The sequence below is a fragment of the Ambystoma mexicanum genome, chromosome 6p (assembly GCF_040938575.1).
Source record: "Ambystoma mexicanum isolate Mex_15411 chromosome 6p, UKY_AmexF1_1, whole genome shotgun sequence".
Taxonomy (NCBI): Eukaryota; Metazoa; Chordata; class Amphibia; order Caudata; family Ambystomatidae; genus Ambystoma; species Ambystoma mexicanum.
In genome coordinates this window covers 590109928-590128142 of record NC_090935.1, presented here as the reverse complement: position 1 = coordinate 590128142, position 18215 = coordinate 590109928, and the positions used below count along the sequence as shown (strand labels likewise).

Sequence of the window (18215 nt, the reverse complement as noted above, 5' to 3'; positions counted from 1 at the left end):
TGCAGCAATGCTATCAGGTTTTCCCAGTTCCTTTCAACTGTCTTTTGGAGCGCCCTATGGAAAGGGAGAATTGGATCTTTACGGGGTCCCCGGACTATTATAATATCCGTCATATCGTCTTGCTCAAAAGTAGGGGAGGCTCTTCCCCAACCCATATATTCAATCACCCTACTCATCAAATTCCTATACCCTTAGTCTGCATGTTCTGCAGGATCAGGTGCAGCAAACTCCAATTCAGGGTATGTGTCAACACCACTAGCAGAATGTAGATTTTCACATAGGTCTCATTTTTGTTTCAGGGTTTATATGTTCCTCTAGAACTTGTCTAGGGCCATATTTTACTCCAAAAGGAGTGACATCTTCGTTCTCTGTGCCAGATTCTTCAAAAATTGAAGACATGGACCTAAAAAAGTCAGATTTGGGTAAAGGTATAAACCTTCTCTCTACCTCCTGATTTTTCGTCGAAGGAAGAGGTGCTTTCTTCGAAGGGGTCGAAGGAACCTTCGACACACTCGACGAAGCCTTCGATAAAGGTGTCGAGGATAATATAGGCTTCGTTGTCGAAGCTGTCGGCACCGATGGCGTCAACGAAGTTGCACTCGACTTTGACAATTTCTGCCTTTTATGAGCGATCGGAGAAACACTTGATCCTCGATCTCTTGACGATTTGTCGACTCGAGTTTTATGGGTACTACTCGGTTTTACCGTCGTAGTTCCCAACTTCCCTGTGCCGTCCTGTTGAGCGACCGGGGTCTGGCTTTTCTGAGGTTTCTTTGAGGGGGTCGAAGCCGCGTTCTGAAAGACCCGCATAATTTTTCTTCTAAAGCTCTCCCATTTTGAAGGGGAATCCGATCTTGTTGAAAATCGATTTCATTCCGTCGATGTATCGGATGATGACTATGGAGATCTACGTCTCCTTTTTAGCTTTTTATAAGACAAAGAAGATCATTTCGACCTGCTACGAGATCGGGATCTCTTCCAGTGTTTTCTATGACGTTCCGATTCTTTTGAATCGGACGATTTCTTATGTTTTTGTGACAAGGCTTTCGAAGAGCCCTTCAACGCCGCCCGCCCCACCGCTAACTTACTTTTCCTCTCACAGAGGGCCTTCTCTGTCAATGACTGACAGGAGCAACAGTCGCTGGTTCGATGGTCTGAGCCCAGACACCAAAGACCAATACGGTGAGGATCGGTGATGGACATCTTCCAGCCGCAGTCGATACACTTCTTAAACTCAGTTTTGGGAGTCGAAGCGGTTGATGAAGAAGACATTTTCTTGACAGAAAATCTTGAAGCTCGCCGTTCACAAGAGCAAAGCAATCGGAAAAACGGAACTGAAGCCAACGGGCGTGGCTCAAGCTACTTATACCATCAGTGACGTCGACACGGAGCCCGTCGAGGGACAATCAACGCCACGACCTCGAGCACAGCGCCCTATGCCGAAAAAAAAATTCCGAAGCAGCAAAACTGTCGATAACGAATTATCACAAGATGAGGAATACGTGGGAGGACACAATCCATTCAAACAGGTTATTTGGCTTTCTTCATTCTCGGTAGAGGGTCCACCGCAAAGCTGTGTATGAAGGCATTAAAAACAAATCACCTTCAGTAACTAAATTGAAATTTGATGGGAAGAATACGAATAAGACAAGGCTGGAAAGAAGGAGAAGCCCAAACGGGGAGAGGGGATAAAGTACACATCGAAACAAGCATTGGTAATGCCAACAGTTCAGGCTTTTGTGTAGGCATGGAAAAGGAACTTGTCAGGCACTGCCATAGTGGTGTTAACTGGCCATTGATGGTTGCAGGTGCAGAATGGTGCGAGTAGCTGGGCATCTAATAGCAGTGCCTGGAAAATTCCAAATCCTTGTACACAGGACAAAACTGTTGGATTGGCCAATGCTTGTTTTTAACAGAACATCGGCGAAGGACAAGCATAGGATTTATAAAAAAGAGTGGATTACGACACACCTGGTTACAAAAGACGTGCATTACTCAAGTAATAGCATCTCTGATGATTGTATCTGCTTAGATTCACATGCTGTGCATATGGTCCGACATCCAGTGGTAACCGCAGAGTATTGCATCTCGTCTTTGGAGGATCAAAAGGGGACGTCGGCATAGGCGTGTCTGTAACACTATCCCTATCGTGGCGTGTAGTGTACCTAAAATCCCTTGCGCGCCGAGGTCCCTCAGATTGTATTTTTTCTACCATGAGGGAGCCCAAGGCTATTTGTGAGTGAGTACATTAGAGAGACAAAGTAGTAAGACGTCTATGTTCGTTCCACCCGAGCGGGGAGGCTGGGTGGGCGCATGTGAATCTAAGCAGATACAATCATCAGAAATGCTATTACGGTGCCTAATGCATGTCTTCTGATGCTTGTTAATCTGCTTAGAATCACATGCTGTGCATAGACTAGAAAGCAGGACCCAGAGTTGGTGGTGGGTTGTGAGAAGGAACATTAGTGAAAAGATGTCCTGGCAATAGTGTTTTGTAAAGGTCTGTACAGAACTCCAAGTTGCCGCTTTGCAAATGGACTCAAGGGGAACATTTGCAATGAATGCTATGGATGCCCCAGTGCCCAGAGTAGTGGCTCTAGGCTTGAACAGCAGTTCTCTCTTAGCAAGAGTGTAGCATAGTGTGATGCATTTGACAAGCCACCTAGAGATTGCCGATTTAGAGACAGGATCCCCTTCTCTACCACCTGCCACTAAGTCAAAAAACTGGTTTGTTTTTATCAGTGGTCCAGTTCTTTCCAGGTAGAACATGACAGCCCTGAGCACATCTAGTGTGTATAGGCTTCTTTCGGCCATGTTAGTGGGATTCTGGTAGAAAGTAGGTAGTCCAATTGATTGGTTCACAAGGAACTTTGAAATGAATTTAGGCACAAATTGGGGATGAGTGCGCAGAACCACCTTATCCCTGTTGACTGTAAAAAAAAGGGTCTACAACCGAAAGGGCCTGTAGTTCACTAACCCTTCTGATAGAAGTGATAGCCACTAGAAGAACAAGTTACTTACCAACTGGTAACTTTCTTTTGAATGGATGTTCCTCCAACTTATTCCACATCTTTGACATGTAATATCCATGTTAGGCAGAATCCTGTGCAGTTCCCTTGGGGAACACTGCAAGAAGATTAAGACTACAGGAGTAACCAGTAAGCCAAATTGGTAGCAGTCTGCACCACCCAGATTTACCTGGTAGCTGAGGCTGAGCAGTCAGACCTCTCTCGAGATGAGTAGGGCAGTATACAGAGGATACACAATAGGGCTAAAAACACAGTAGAGCAAGCAAACACTGACCACAGCTTCGTATCAAAAGTATATAATTATTTATTTAACACACACTTTAGGAAATACACTAAGCACTCTAAATCAAAGCAAGTTCAAACACAGTCAGATAAAGTAGACACACCTCCCTTAATAATTATTAGACAAGTCTAGGCCAAAACACCACTATTTGTGAAAACAGATGTGAGCGTGTAACTTAGATGGCACTCCAATAATTAAGTTAAAGGGAGAGAAAAAGGCAGGTCATGAAAATAAAACAGTTCCCAACACTTTTCTAAGACCACAGCAAGTTAGTGAAGGCAGAGTCTACTGTAGAGCCAAAGTTCATAGGCCAGGCCCACTTTAAATGGAGAAAGGCGAAATGTGCCCCAGATCACACAGTTTAAAAATGCACTCAAGTCTTTGCAAAAATGGTCCAAGGAGGTTGGTTTGATGCGAAAGTTAAAGTTAGAAGGTCTGGGGCCAACCCAGTTGGAAAGCCAAGGATTTAAGGGTCACTTTTAGCAATCCGCAGAAAGGGAGGCCAGGCGCAACACAGTACCTTAAAGAGTGAGGAAGCTCCAGCGGTGGCAGTTGTTCCTGGCAGCAGGTGCAGTTCATGGTTTCGACCAGGGGAAGAGAAGATCTCGTTGAGGAGGAAACCTGGGGGTCGTTGCACTGCCCAGGAAAGAGACCAGCTGCAGAGTTTGTCGGTAAAAAGGTGCATTCCTGTTATTCGCGGTCACAGTGGTGAAGCTTGGCTATCCGGCCGCCGGGGTGCTTGGCACGGGCAATTCGACCAAGGGATGTCCTGGAAGACGAATGGTGAACTGGTTGTCCCCACCAGCTCAAAGGGAGAAGACTCTTACAGCAGAAGATTTTCTCTTGTCGTCGGGAAAGTGGTGAGGTCGTTGCAGCAGGGCTCCACAGTTGGTGCCGTCGTTGCAGATGGCTCAGCTTCTCCCCTCTTCAGATTTCTTAGGTCCTGTGGCGACTTCGCAAGTTCCAGTCCCAAAAGCCCTGCTTTTATGCAGAAACAACCCCATTCAACAGCCTATCTGTCACTCATACATGCTAAGTGGGGAGCCGGGCGGCTCACCACTGGGCCAATCAGAACAGAGTGCGACTTGGGTTGCTAAGGCAACGCAGTCCAGGGTGCCAATTCCCCCACCCACACATCCTGTGGAACCCAGACAGAGTGGCACCAGTTGGAGGGCTTCTGTGGAGAAGCCAGCCAAAAAGTGGAACAAAGGGCCCGACCTTGGTTGGAGTTACAGAGACGGACACAAACGCCATTTTAGAAAAGAGTTTTGGCGAAAAGACCCAAACGGTGATTTTATATTAAATAAATAAAGCGGCGGTATCTTTAACATTGCACCAAAAAGTGGTGCGTTTAAAACCAAATGGGAAAATCCCATAGGAAATATTCCGGTGGAATATTTTGCGTGGTAACCACTGCCACCAGCCAGAAACTCGACAAGGGGGGACTGGACAGTGCCCCCTTGGAAACAGACCCAGGGGCAATTGAATTAACCCCTTCCAGTACTTCCACAATATGATGGTTTGTACTGGTTCTGTTCACAATTTTGGACTAGTAAAGCCAATGGTGACTTTACATGTCCTGGGAGACAGTAGTCAGTCCCAGGGTATGGAGTCTATGTTTGGGGGTCACTATGACACCCCTGTGTTACTGCACTGAGGGTGCTGTGTAACACATACATTAAAACAGATGACACCCTGTGGAGTAAAAAGACCCCATAGCCCATAAGCACACAATAAGTCAAAGACATACCTCAAATCATGCATAAGAGTGGGAGGAAAAGAGTCTCTCTTAGCAGGAGAAAAAAAACAAACCCCAAAAATCCAGCAAAGCTGCTGGGGGACGCACTAGGTTTGGGAAATTAGCCTTATAAGAGAATTCTCCCCAACAATCCACAGCTGTGCACTTCGGAAACTTTTTCAGCAGAGCGCGCCCTGCGTCGATGACATCGGGCCGATGTCCCTCAAAGGCCTCCTTCGAAGGTGACATCACCGGATGCTATAAATAGGAATGCACGGCGCCCTTAGCCTCAGTTTAAGTGTTTTTCCCCCAGAACGTGTGGCACCAATCCAATGCCTGCTTGACTGCACATAGCCTTGCGGAAACGTAAGATGCAATCGCATATGAAATTCTCTAGAGGGCAGGCTGGGAGGGCAATGTGGAATACGTTGGAGAAACATCCAGTCGAAAGAACATTACCAGTTGGTAAGTAACTTGTTCTTCGAATGGATTGTGTCCTCCAACGTATTCCAAATCTTTGACAGACTCCTAAAGCAGTACCAGAAAATGGAGGACAAATAATTTAGAGTGCCCAATCAGATGGTGGAATAAAGAACAGCCTTACCAAAGGCCATATCCTGAACATGGATTGTATCCAGGGAGTAATGTTTAACAAATGTGTGGCGCAAAGTCCATGTAGTGGCATCACCAATATTCCTAATAGGAACCCCCAGCTGAAGGGCGGTAGAAGTAGCCACAGCCCTAGTGGAATGAGCTCGCAAGCCTTCAGGAGGGTCCTTACCCACCAATCAGTAACACTGCGTAATGGTGAGGAAAAGGTCTGCTTGGTAACAGCCTGGCCCAATCGGTGTCCAGCATATCCCACAAAGAGTTGATTGTCCACTCTGACCCTGGACATCCTAGAAATGTAAAGGTTCAGAGCTCTTCTAGGATCCAACCTATGAAGTCGCTCCTCTTCCTTAACACAATGAAAAGGATAGAAAGACGGGAGAACCACCTTCTGACTCAAATGAAATTCAGAGACTACCTTAGGTAGAAAGGAAGGACGTACCCGCAGTACTACCCTGTCCTTGTGGAACACAGTAAAGGGCAGCTTAGAGGAAAGTGCCTGCAATTCACTCACTCTGCGAGCGGAAGTAACCGCAACCAACAACACAGTCTTGAAGAACAATAATCCCAAAGGACAAGAGTGCAAAGGTTCAAACGGAACACCCATGAGAAATCTCAAAACCAAATTCAAATCCCAAACCGGCACCTTGATAGGGGATGGTGGGAAAACAGTCAGTCCTTTAAGAAATTGAGAAATCAAAGGAATCTTAAAGTAAGAAAATTCTTCCGACGAGCGCTTAAAGATAGACATCACTGCCAGGAAACCCTTAACGGTACCTACTTGAAGGCCCCTGTGGGCTAAAGAAAGTAAGACAGACAAAACCATAGGAATGGAGCACCTAAAAGGATAAACATTTTGTCCTCTGCACCAGTCGCAGAACTTACGCCAACCGTACAGGGATTTTGTTGCTTGCCACCTAGCCGAAAGCAACACCTCCATCACGACATCCGGGAAGTCCCAATCCTTATATCTCAACCTTTCAAATACCAAGCGTGAAGGTTGAGAGTCCTGACCTATGGATGGAGAACCTGACCCTCCTCTCGCGGATCCTCGCGGAGCAGATCCTCTCGGTAGGGAAGACGGCGTGGAGGGCAGATGGACATTTCTAGAAGGTCCGGGTACCATGCTCTCCTGGCCCAATCCGGAGAAATTGGGATCATGTGGGAAGCGAACATCTGCAACCTTTGAGGAATGAAGGGGACTGGAGGAAACGCGTATAGCAGTGGGAATGACCAATCCACTTCAAATGCGTCTCCTAAGGCTCCTTCCGGAGGAAATTCCCTTGAGCAGAATCTCTCGCACTTCCAGTTGGCACTGGTGGTGAAGAGATCCACTTGTGGGGTTACCCAAAGGGCGAAGATCTCCAGAAGGACTTCCTGAGCCAACTCCCACTCGTGAGAGACCATGCTCTGCCTGCTCAGAGCGCCCGCCGCCACATTTTCTTCTCCGGCTAGATGAACTGCCGAGATCAAAATTCCCTGCTGGATGGCCCAGAACCAAGCTGCATTGCTTCTCTGCACAACTGGAGTGACCCTACCCCCCCTTTTTTTGAGGTAATGCATGGCCTCTGTGTTGTCCGTCATGATCAGGTCACTCTTCCCACGTACAGACGGCAGAAAAGCCTTCAGAGCAACCCTGATGGCCCTCAGCTCTAACAGGTTGATGTGGAGTTTGGACTCCGCCAGAGACCAACGACCGCTGGCGGTCAAATCGTCGGCATGAGCGCCCCATCCTGTGAGGGAAGCATCCGTCACTACAGTTACCTCCGGCCATGGTTGCCAAAACGGCTCCCCCTTCATCAGGTTCCCTTAGTTGGCCCACCACAGAAAATACTGGGAGACCGAGAGTGGAATCTGAACGGGATCCGACATCTTGGCCGAGAACTGCGACCACTGCATCTTGAGGACCCAACAGCCTGTCCTCTGGCAGCAGAAAAACGCAGGATGCCATGAGGCCGAGCAACCTTAATAATTCGAAAGCCGGGAGACTCTGGGCATGTTGAAACTTGTCCACCATCTGCACAATGTGATGAGTCCTCACCTTGGGAGGTGAGCATTTCCCCAAGAACGTGTCTAACACAGCGCTGATGTACCGGAGCCATTGGGAAGGTGACAGATGCGACTTCTTGAAATTGTGGGAGAAGCCCAGCCTGTGGAGGGAGCAGCAGATAAGACCGAGGTGATCCAGCGCTTGCTCGGGAGAGCGCGCACGGCTCAGCTAGTCGTCCAGGTAGGGGTAGACGTGAATCCCCACTCGCCTGAGGTACGCTGCGACCACCACCATTAGCTTGGTGAAGACCCTCGGGGCAGTGGTCAATCTGAACGGCAGGACCCCAAACTGAAAGTGCGAGTCTCCAGCCGCAAACCTCAGATGAATCGGCAAATGAAAGTAAGCATCCTGTAGGTCCAGAGACACCAACCAATCCTGAAGTTGAAGGGCCTGGAGAACTTGAGAAAGTGTAACCATCTTGAACTTGTCCTTACCGAGAAGTTTGTTCAACCAACGCAATTCCAGGATGGGTCTCAATCCCCGTCTTTCTTTGGGATCAAAGAATAAGGGGAATACCAACCCTTGTTCCTTTCCGCTGCAGGCACCAGTTCTATACCGCCTTTCTCCAGCAGTATTAAGATTTCCTGCACAAGGAACGGATATGGAAGCTTCAAAGAGAGTTTCCCCGGTGGATTGCGATGAAGCCGCTTTCGGAAGGGAAGGCAGTAGCCGTGGGCTATTGTACCCAAAACCCACGCATCCGAAGTAATGGCTCGCCATTCTTCAAGATGCTGAGACAGTCTGCCCCCAACCGGCGAACCATGGGATATGGCCTCATGACTTATGGAGCAGCTGCGGCAGTGCCTGAAGGCAAAGAGGCAGCTGCCTGAATGGCTTTGGCACCTCCATTTCCCCGACCATCATGGGTACTCTTTCGCTGACCCCTTTGACTGGTGGCTCCTCTCGTTCTACCAAAGGAGGAGTAGTAAAGAAAAGAACTTCCCCCTCCACTGTTGTCCACTAGGACAAAAAGGCAGAGGTTGATGCACAGCTGCGCTTAAAGATTTTGTCGCAGCTTTCGAGGTCTGCAACGTCTCAAGGCTCTCGTCAGCCTTGCTGCCAAACAAGTGTGCGCCATCAAAGGACATGTTCAAAAGACGGGCTTGCACATCCGGGGCAAAACCAGACTTCTGCAACCACGCAAACCTGCGTATAACGGTGCTCGCAGCCATGGACCGGCTAACACTGTCGGCCGTATCCAAACCCGACTGAAGGGATTCGCACATGGCATCCTTGCCATCCTGCATGAGAACAAGGAACCCATCCCTTTTTATCCCCTTCAGGAATATGCTCAGCCGCTAGAGAAACAGTTCCACAGAGTGTGTGAAAACCTTGCTAAGGCACAAGTGAAGCTGGCGGATTTCAACACCATACTCCCCGCAGAAAACACCTTGCAAGCCCAACCGTCAAATCGTTTGTCGCCCCTATCTGGAAGAATGGTAGGGTACGCCGCCTGCCTTGAGGTGGCCATAGCTGCCTAAACCACCAAACTCTCGGGAGTGGGCTGAGTGGATAAGTAGCTGGGGTCACTAACAGAAGGGCAGTACTTCTTTGCCAAAGACTTAACAGCCGGAAGAGATTCCAGTGACTGCCAAGCAGCTGCCACCCTTTTCTGTAAAGTGAGATGAAACGGTAACACTGGGTCAGAGGACGGACCTTGATCTAAAATGTCCGTTAGATCATCTTGCACAAAATCTTGGAGGACTGGACCAGCCCAGGTACTCCAAGACCCTAGCCATGAGCCGCCTGTACGAAAACTCAACATGAGTCCCAGGCTCAGGCTTGCCAAATTCCACTTCCGTAGAAGTGTCCAACCCACTGGCATCATGAAGGGTTTGCCTCAACTCCTTCAATTGACTGTCTACAGAAAAGACTGGAGTCACATCATGCTCATTGGGGTCCTCAAATTCAGACCTTTCGTCCTCTTCATATAGGTCGTCCAGAGAGGTGAAAACCTGGCCTGGGGACAGAAGAGGGCCTGGAGTCCATTACTGGCCTCACAGTCTTTGCCGTACCCGTCCTTGGAGGATCCACCACATCCGGGTACTCCAATGGCAAACTACAGGCAAAATAATCGCTGAAGGCATCAGGGGCGCCGAAGGCTTAGACGCCAAGAGCGTCGACAACCTCGGCGTAGTGAGCGCCAAAGTCTTCGGAGTCGACACTGGTTGTTATGGAGAATTCTCAAATGGCTGATTTCCCTTACCCAATGAGTCCCTCAGCAGCTTTGCTGGATTTCTAGGATTTATTTTTTTCACCTGGTAAGAGTGTGAGCCTTTTTTCCCACTCTTACTTGTGTTTTGCTGTGTGTGTTTTCGCTTTGTGTGATCTTGAGCACTGGAGCCTCACCTACGGGCCTCATATTTTTCATGTGTTTTACACAGCACCTTCAGTGCAGTGACACAGGGTTGTCTTTCAGACTTCCCACTGACTCCATTTTCTGGGGCCGACTACTGTCCCCCAGAAAAGGTAAAGTTGCCATTAACTTTATTATTAGTCACTTTAAAACCACAGACCCAGTACACCCCATCTCACATGGAGTATTAGAAAGGGTTAATTCTTATCCCTTTTTGTCTGTGTCTCTTGGAGCCTTGTTTCGCTCCCTTTACATCAAGACTTGGCTGGTGGCAGTGGTAACTACCCTAACGTTTCTGCCGCGGTTTTATCTTATATAACCATGGTATTGTTTCAGGCCATTATATGAGCCTCGAACATAAACCCGCTTGAACAAATACATTTTATTTTGGCTCCAGCTGGGTTTATTCGCCATTTCTTTTTGTTAAAGTCTTTCTCGTGTTTTTCTCTGCGTGCCAAACCAGGGATGATTCCTTTGTTCGCCGTCTTTTCACGGGCTTCTGCACAGAAGCCCCCCTTAAGGCGCCTGAAAGTCTAGGTAGGCAGGATGTGAGGGAGGGATCTTCGGACCCCTGCCATGCGTTCCCTTGGTAACCCAAGTCGCACTCCTGTTTGATTGGCTGAGGGGACTGTCCCTGCCAGGACAGCCACCCTGCTGTGTGATTGACGGCGGTGAAAGTGTTTGAAATCTTTCTCCAATCTGACGGCGTGTCCTTTTCTTCTCTTTGAACTAACTTTTCTATCAACCAACCTCGTCCGGAATCCGTGCCACAAACTTTATAGTGAACTACCCTGAACTGTATGATCTTGAGCAAAAGACATTTGACATATTGGCTTTGCCCCTAAGCCTTTACTGCCTGATTCTATCTCTGTAGTTCCTCTTGTTCAATTGCCCTCGAGTACTGATTTAATTTCTATTAACTTTGTCTTTCCCTCCCTTTTAAATTGCTGGAGTGCCATTTTGCTCCCACTTCATTTTGTGAACTTAACTTGTCTGGAATTTAAGGGAAGTGGTGTGATGTATTAAGAGTGTGATTTTTAGACTGCTTATAATAGTGTAATGTTATACAACTGAAGAGTGAAATAAACGTATATACTTTTACTTGAATACCTTGAGTCAGTGTTTGCCTGAATCATAGTAATTGCTGTCCTTCGTGTAACTATCTTGCACTGCTCACTTACTCTTGAGATAAGTCTGGTTGCTCAGCCATCGCTACCACTTTAACTGTGTAGTACAGGCTTGTACCAAAGGTGAATTTGTACTGTCACTTGTAGTCTTAATTGTGTGTGGTGTTCCCAAAGGGTACTGCATATAATTCTGCCTAACACTGGTGCCGACAGCGCTGTGGGCTGATAAGACGGAAAAGCGTTGACGTCGAGTCGACGCCGGGTTCGAGCCCTTAGCAGGTTCCAGCGGTCTCGCTAGAGACTAGGACCGAGACCTGGAAGCACGCCTCATGCGACTATCCAAAGCCTTGTCCGAACGTGACCTCGAAGGTTCCTGGTGCGAGTCATGTCACGGACCCGAGCACGAGGGCGTGCGAGCCACGGTACGAGACCATTCCGGCCGCGCCTTCTAACGAAGCCGGCAAGGAACCGTGCCCTGCGATTGAAATATCGCCAACATCTGCCCCTTAAAAACAGCCCATTCCGCCAGAGTCGAGGACTTCGTCGGTCATGCCACTTTCCTTGCGGTGCCATGCTCCGAGGAGAATGGGGAAGGCGATCAGTAACAGTGCTTTCGAGAATGCCGCGATGAAGAAGAAGAATGGCGGGAACCACCCCGGGACCGAGAACCCAAGGCCTCCTCCTGATGCAGAGAGTCGCCCCTCGAGTCGTCGGTGGAGATCCCTTCCGATTTCGACTTAGATTTACGGGACTTACTGGGCTTAGAACCCCTACCTACATGGAGCTTCCCCTTACGCTCCTGCAAGGCCTTGGCAGTAAGGGAATGGCATTTTGAACAGTCGTCGGTGTCGCGACTCTCGCCCAAGCACCACAAATAAATGCGATGCGGGTCGGTGATCGACATTTTCGACTTGCAGTCCCGGCAAGTATTAAAGCCAGACCGTGGCGTCGGAGGGGTCGAAGAAAAACACATCTCTGCGAAGACACACGAGGCGCGCCGAGTTCTCGAAGCAAACATGTTTGCCAAAAATAAACGGAACTTAAACTGAGGCTACGGGCGCCGTGCGTCCTATTTATAACATCCGGTGACGTTGCCCTCGACGGAGGCCTTCCAGGGACATCGGCCCGACGTAATTGACGCAGGACGCCCTCTGCCAAAAAGGTTTCCGAAGTGCACAGCTGTGGACATTACATGTCAAAGATGTGGAATACTTTGGAGGACACAATCCATTTGAAAGGCCGTCTCATAAGTAAGGTCTTTGAGACTTGCCTTATGCATAAGTTCAAAGGGAGACCCCCATAAGGCTGGTCAAAACCACATTTAGGTCCCATCCAGGAGCTGGATTTGAAATGGGGGATACATTCTTTTAACCCCTTCCATGAAAGCCTTAATAACTTTTATTTTCCACCATGACACCTTTTGTTGTGACGTAGTGTATGCTGAGAGAGCAGCTAGATGAACCTTTAGGGAATTAAAAACCGGTCCTGAGTCCAATAAGTGAGTCAGGTACAACACAATGTGGGTAGGAGAGCAGTCAATTGGGTTTGATGCCTTTGGTATTGCACCAGATGACAAAGCGTTTCCACTTACTGGAATAGCAATACCGGGTGTTAAGTTTCCTAGCTTCCCTAAGTATGTTCATGCATCTTTGAGGTAGTTGAAGGTGTCCGAACTCTATGACTTAAGGAGCCAGGCCGCTAAGTTCAGAGTTTGTGGGCATGGGTGTAGTGTTTCCCCTCTGTCCTGAGACAACGTGTTGTACGAGCAGACAACTTCATAGGAGGGGAGAGGGACATCTCAATCAGATGAGAACCAGGGTTGGGGGTCCCACATGGGAGCCACCAATATCATGGTCACCGGTTCCTGGTGCATCTTGTGCACAACCTTGTTGAGGAGGGGAGTCGGCGAGAAAAGCAAACACATTTCCCTGACCATGCTATGCAAAGTCTGTTCCCGTTGGAGCGGTTCTGGGGATACCTGGAGACGTAGTCTTGGCATTGGGCGTTCAGATCCGCCTGTTCATCCACAGTGTAGTCTTCTAGGAATGTCCTGATGCGTGTCCATATGGATCTTGTACTCAGAGGGGGCAAGTGATATCTTCCTGAGTGGGTTCTAAAGATCTTCAAAACTTAGAAGCAGGCAGAGAAGGAGGGTCCTCCCGAGGTCTCTTGGGGGTAGGGTTGAAAGCGAGACAATTTTCTCCAATCTATCCATACACCTTTCAAATTTTTCTCTGGTCCATCTACATGAGCTAGAGGGGTATAAGGGTGGAAAATGTTCATTTTCCTCCCTACGGCACCAAACTTTGTTTCCAATAGAGCTTGACAACGGCACAGGACTCTCTACGTAGTCCCCATGAGCATCGGGACGCTGTGGCGCGTCCGCAGGCCGCTCCTTGCACCTCTCCTTCAAACCTATTGCCGAAGCAATCCTAGCGATCCTTTCGGAGATGTTCGGCGAAGCGGGGCAATGTGCCGGTTGACTTTGAGGCCTAGGACCAGGGTTGTGTGCTTAGAGTTGCGATCTTGTACGCCCCTGTCGTTGGGTGTTTGTCCCACAGCGTGACTCGCATCAGGCCTATCGGGGTCAGGGATAGGCGAGCGGACCCTGAAAAGTCCGCCATAAGGTCAATGGCATCCGCCACGGATGCCTGGTCATCACTGGTCCCACCGTCACTTTCAGCAGGTGCAGCGGTGGGGGAAGAGGATCCAGCCCACGACATGCCATAGGCCGTCCACCGCTTAACGCGGCTCTTCTTAAGCGTTTTAGGGCGCAGGAGTTGCGCACCACGCTTCGTCGTGGTCAAGGGGTAGACAGTTGTTGCACTTAGAGTGCTCATCCTTCCAAGGGTAACTGGCCCTACAAGAGGGGCAAAACCTAAATGGCGTCCTTTCCATAGCGAAAGGCAATAAGGGCCATGACCAGACCTAGGGAGCAAATAGGGGGAAAGAGGAAAGACATAACTGAAAGAAAAGGGCCACCCCGACCCCACTCTCCCTACTGTGTAGGCTGGCCAGAGGGCCCGGCCACGTGGACGGCTCCGCCGTCGGATCACAGGCGTCGAAAGTCCACTGCAGTCTTCGGCGTAGTACAGGAAGCACCATCGAAAGGACTTTTTAGGGGATAATCGAAGTCGATGAACAAGGTAATAACAATGTCTCTTATGAAAGAGCTCTGCAAAGGGCGACCAATTATCTGGGCGGAAAAAAACAATCTAAGGGACCTCGGCGCGTGAGGGATTTTGGGTACACTACACGTCACGATAGGAATAGTGTTACAGACACGCCTATGCCGACGTCCCCTTTCGATCCTCGAAAGACAAGATGCAATACTCCACGGTTACCACTGGATGTCGGACCATATGCACAGCATTTGATTTTAAGCAGATTAACAAGCATCAGAATGTTTATTACTCTGTAGTCAATTTACAGCTCCAATTAAGTCCTTCACTCTCAGAGGACTGCTTTGGAAAAACACTAGAAGTCACTTGGAGTGCCATGTTTGATGGCAAGGCATGATTAAAGCAAGCTGAAAGAGTTCCTATGAGGAAGTGTTTTGGGCGGGAAGGGCAGGAACGGGGTGGGAATAGCCATATGGATTAGCATGGCCACAGGCAGTCAATGGGTGGACAAATAACCTAACACCTACAAGCTTTGTGCCCCTGCCCCTCCTAATATACCATTTCTCCTCATCTGTACTCCAATGCTATAGTTTCGGATTCTAGGTGTTACAAGCAACAACTAATAGCCCAAACTAATGGAGAGAGAGAGAGAAGAAATAAGGGTAAAAAACAAGGGTTCTCACTTTTTCAAATTATTCATTGCAGGCGGGTGGTATTGCATTAAAGCCTGTCAAACACAAATGAATGTCCTTCAAAGCAGATTCCCAGACCAAGGCACTTCACCAGCAACAGTATAACTGGGGCGTTTGGCAGTACCTAAGCAAGTAAATCTTAAACAACCCCTTTTTAAAAACCCAAACCAGTGCAAGTCCATATTCATTCTCACCAACATAAACCTAAGAAAAGCATTTTCCGAGCAGCATGAAGATATGCAGTTAGTTTATTCAGTCAAAATATCTGCAAATACATCTTTGGTGAAGACACTTGAAGCGCATTTCCTAATAAACTAATAGAAAGACCAGCAGCAAAGTCAAACGGGTTTTATTCCAATCAGATGTGTTAAAATAGATCAGGAAACCGAAATAGTGTGCCCTTTCCAAAATTGATGCCCCCAAGCACAGAAATCTTGGGATTTCTACCCTGCTTAATTCCATAAATCCTAAAGAAAGTCTGTATGAAACATTTTGGCAGTTACATTAACAATTGACCGCCTAACCATACATCCTGGAGGCTTGGCTTTAGGGGGCTATCCGAACTATGCAATACTGCCCACGTGACTTGAACCACCTCCATTGTAGTTTTTGTCCTTCGCACATAATAGTACCAGAATGAAGGCTCAGCAGTCACGTGAACGCTAATCCCGTTCTCAGGTAACAACTCACCTTCATGATTTAATGTGTGGTACGGGTAGGTGTACCTGGGTAACAGATGGTGGCTTACTCTATTATGACTCAGCTTTATGGGCATCCGTGTGCTTGTCAACAAATCTAATCTTAGTGTGTACTAGCAACCCTCAAGATGGAAGGAGCTTCTATTTCACAGCCACAATGATGGCTTCCATTCTGCATCGTCCATAGCTGTCCACAAACCCAGAAGTAAAATGTCACTGGTTTCCACACCTTCAAGGGGTTTCGAGAGGGAGCTAGGGGAGCAGGCAGACATCTGTGTGTTTGATGTTAATAGAAGAGAGGGGTTTTGGGAAGTACTTAGAAAATGAATGGAGTGGCAAAAGAGATTAAGGTGAAAAGAGACTGCACTACTGAGAAGTTGGACAAAGGGGATTCAAGGCAACCAGAAAAGGAGGTTTTACTTATGGCACGTGGTGTGGCAAATGTTAGCACAAGGAAAGATGGCTCATCATTGACTTGTCAGTCTAAAACAGACATTGTACAATGCACAAATTTAGAGAAGGATTTGAGGGATATTTGCGGGGATTGGAGAAGGGAGACATTAATCATGAAACCTTTATGTAAATATATATTTTCGATAAAGAAATTAAGAAACTTAACCTCATGTATCATATAAGAACATGTGGCTTATACGGCACTAAAGGGTCATTCCTATCAGTTTGTCACAAGGCCCCTGTGGTTCTTTGCTGTTTTCAAACTAGGTTGATCAAGGATATGCTCTTTTATCTTGTAACACCTGTTGAGAACCATAGAGTAAGATGTCAACCTGCAGAAGGATTGAGGAGAGGTCGTGTCTGAACCAGCAACCTGCCAAGACACTTCCCAGCCACAAGATTTTCTGAATTATCTAGACCTTCCATTACACATGGCTCTCTCTCTCTTACCCAGTGGAACCAGCTGAATCGCAAACTCTCAAGAAGTCCTGCCCTCAATCTAGCCTTGCTCGCTGATCCCGCCGAAGTTCTGACACAAAGGGGCAAGAGCATCAGACAACGTGAGCCCTGACAACTAAATGCATCAGAGACCTGCAGCTGCTCGACAGCTTAGAAGATACAGCACAGAAGAAAATCAAAGTGAACATTGGTACTCTTGGTAGACTTTGGAAAGCTGAACTACCTGTAACTTGCACCAACATTCATATATACATTTTAAAGAGAAATATCTCTGTGCGGTCATTACTTTTTTTGAATGAAAAATGTGTTCATTTATAGAGCGATCTATGACCGATTTGTTCAGCTTCTAAGGACTATAAAAATCAGTGTCACTTATTACCCACTTGCTCTATTCAATTAAGGATGAATGACTGAGTTGGTCCAACTGAGCAATCACGTCCATGACATTCAGTATTGTCCTGTTCCCAAGGCAAGAGCATTGAGCTCCCTGGCTTGAATGTTGTGTCAGCCTACATTCCTATCTACACCACTACCCTTGTAGGAGACATCCTTTATTGTTTGTGTACAGCTACCACTCTTTAAGCCAAGAAAAACGTAATGTTAACCTATTTACCTAGGGAACAAACTATTCACTATAAAGGTCAGAGAACACTTCAGCTGTAATAGCCCAGTTATGTAATTAGGACTACGTTTTTACCTATACATACTATAATACAGATAAACTATATGAACAAACATGCAATTTGTACTCACCTGGAATTCCCTAAGAAGTGTTGATATATTGGCATCATTTGCTAAATTTGTCAGGATTTCCAACTAAAGAAAACAGAAAACACATTTTTACCATTTACAGGAAAGAATACATAAGGTTTATAACAGTCAACACTCAAAGTAAATCCGATCACAAAAATGCATTAAACAATCCTTTAGAGAAACAATTTGCCTGCCTTGTAACCTCAAGTAGCCGCTTGAGAAGCAATGAGTAACGTTAATATATCAACCAATATAAAGTGTGCGCAACTCTGTTCACTCTTCTACCTCCTACCCATCACTTGCATATACACGCTTTAGCGTAAGTGCAGAATTCACGCTCTCTCGATTCTAGGTTGTTGCAGAATCATTGTGAACTGCAAAAGGGATGCATGTCGAGGCAGATTCAGTTCTCTGAGACAGCAATGCACATGGTTTATCGATTACATATTCATAGTCTGTGAGAAAGGGCTATTTTTGTTGTCACTGTGGTAGGGGTCGGAAGCATCGCTTAATCTCACACTGCTGGTACAGCTGAAACGCGGGATGCCAGAGAGACAGCCAACGCAGTGCACACAGGAGTGGAGCGGTGTCAGAACGCACTAAGAGCAGGAGCTTTTGAGAACTGGGAAAGACAGTACGTATATTAAGCAGCTAACAAGATCTCACCTCGAGTCCAAGCTCCCTGCATCTTGGCCATTTCTTAGCTTCCTTTGACTTGTTGGCCAAAGGTGCATGATCCGTCAGAAAATACACCAGGCCAGTTGGCTCATCCACAAGAATCTGGTCATGGCGGAATCACAGAGGCTATGTAACATGGGATACTTGCTAACTAATGATTGTGAAGAA

The 18215-nt window shown here is 47.4% G+C and overlaps 1 protein-coding gene across 1 annotated transcript in view; it reads right to left on the bottom strand.

Moving 5' to 3' along the window:
- Positions 1-18215, bottom strand: part of AP3B1 (adaptor related protein complex 3 subunit beta 1) — a 2743269-nt gene that overhangs the window by 1890259 nt on the left and 834795 nt on the right. The window contains exon 12 of the mRNA XM_069627424.1: positions 17370-17432. Coding sequence (XP_069483525.1) covers positions 17370-17432 — 63 coding nt within the window. The remainder of the gene's footprint in view (positions 1-17369; positions 17433-18215) is intronic.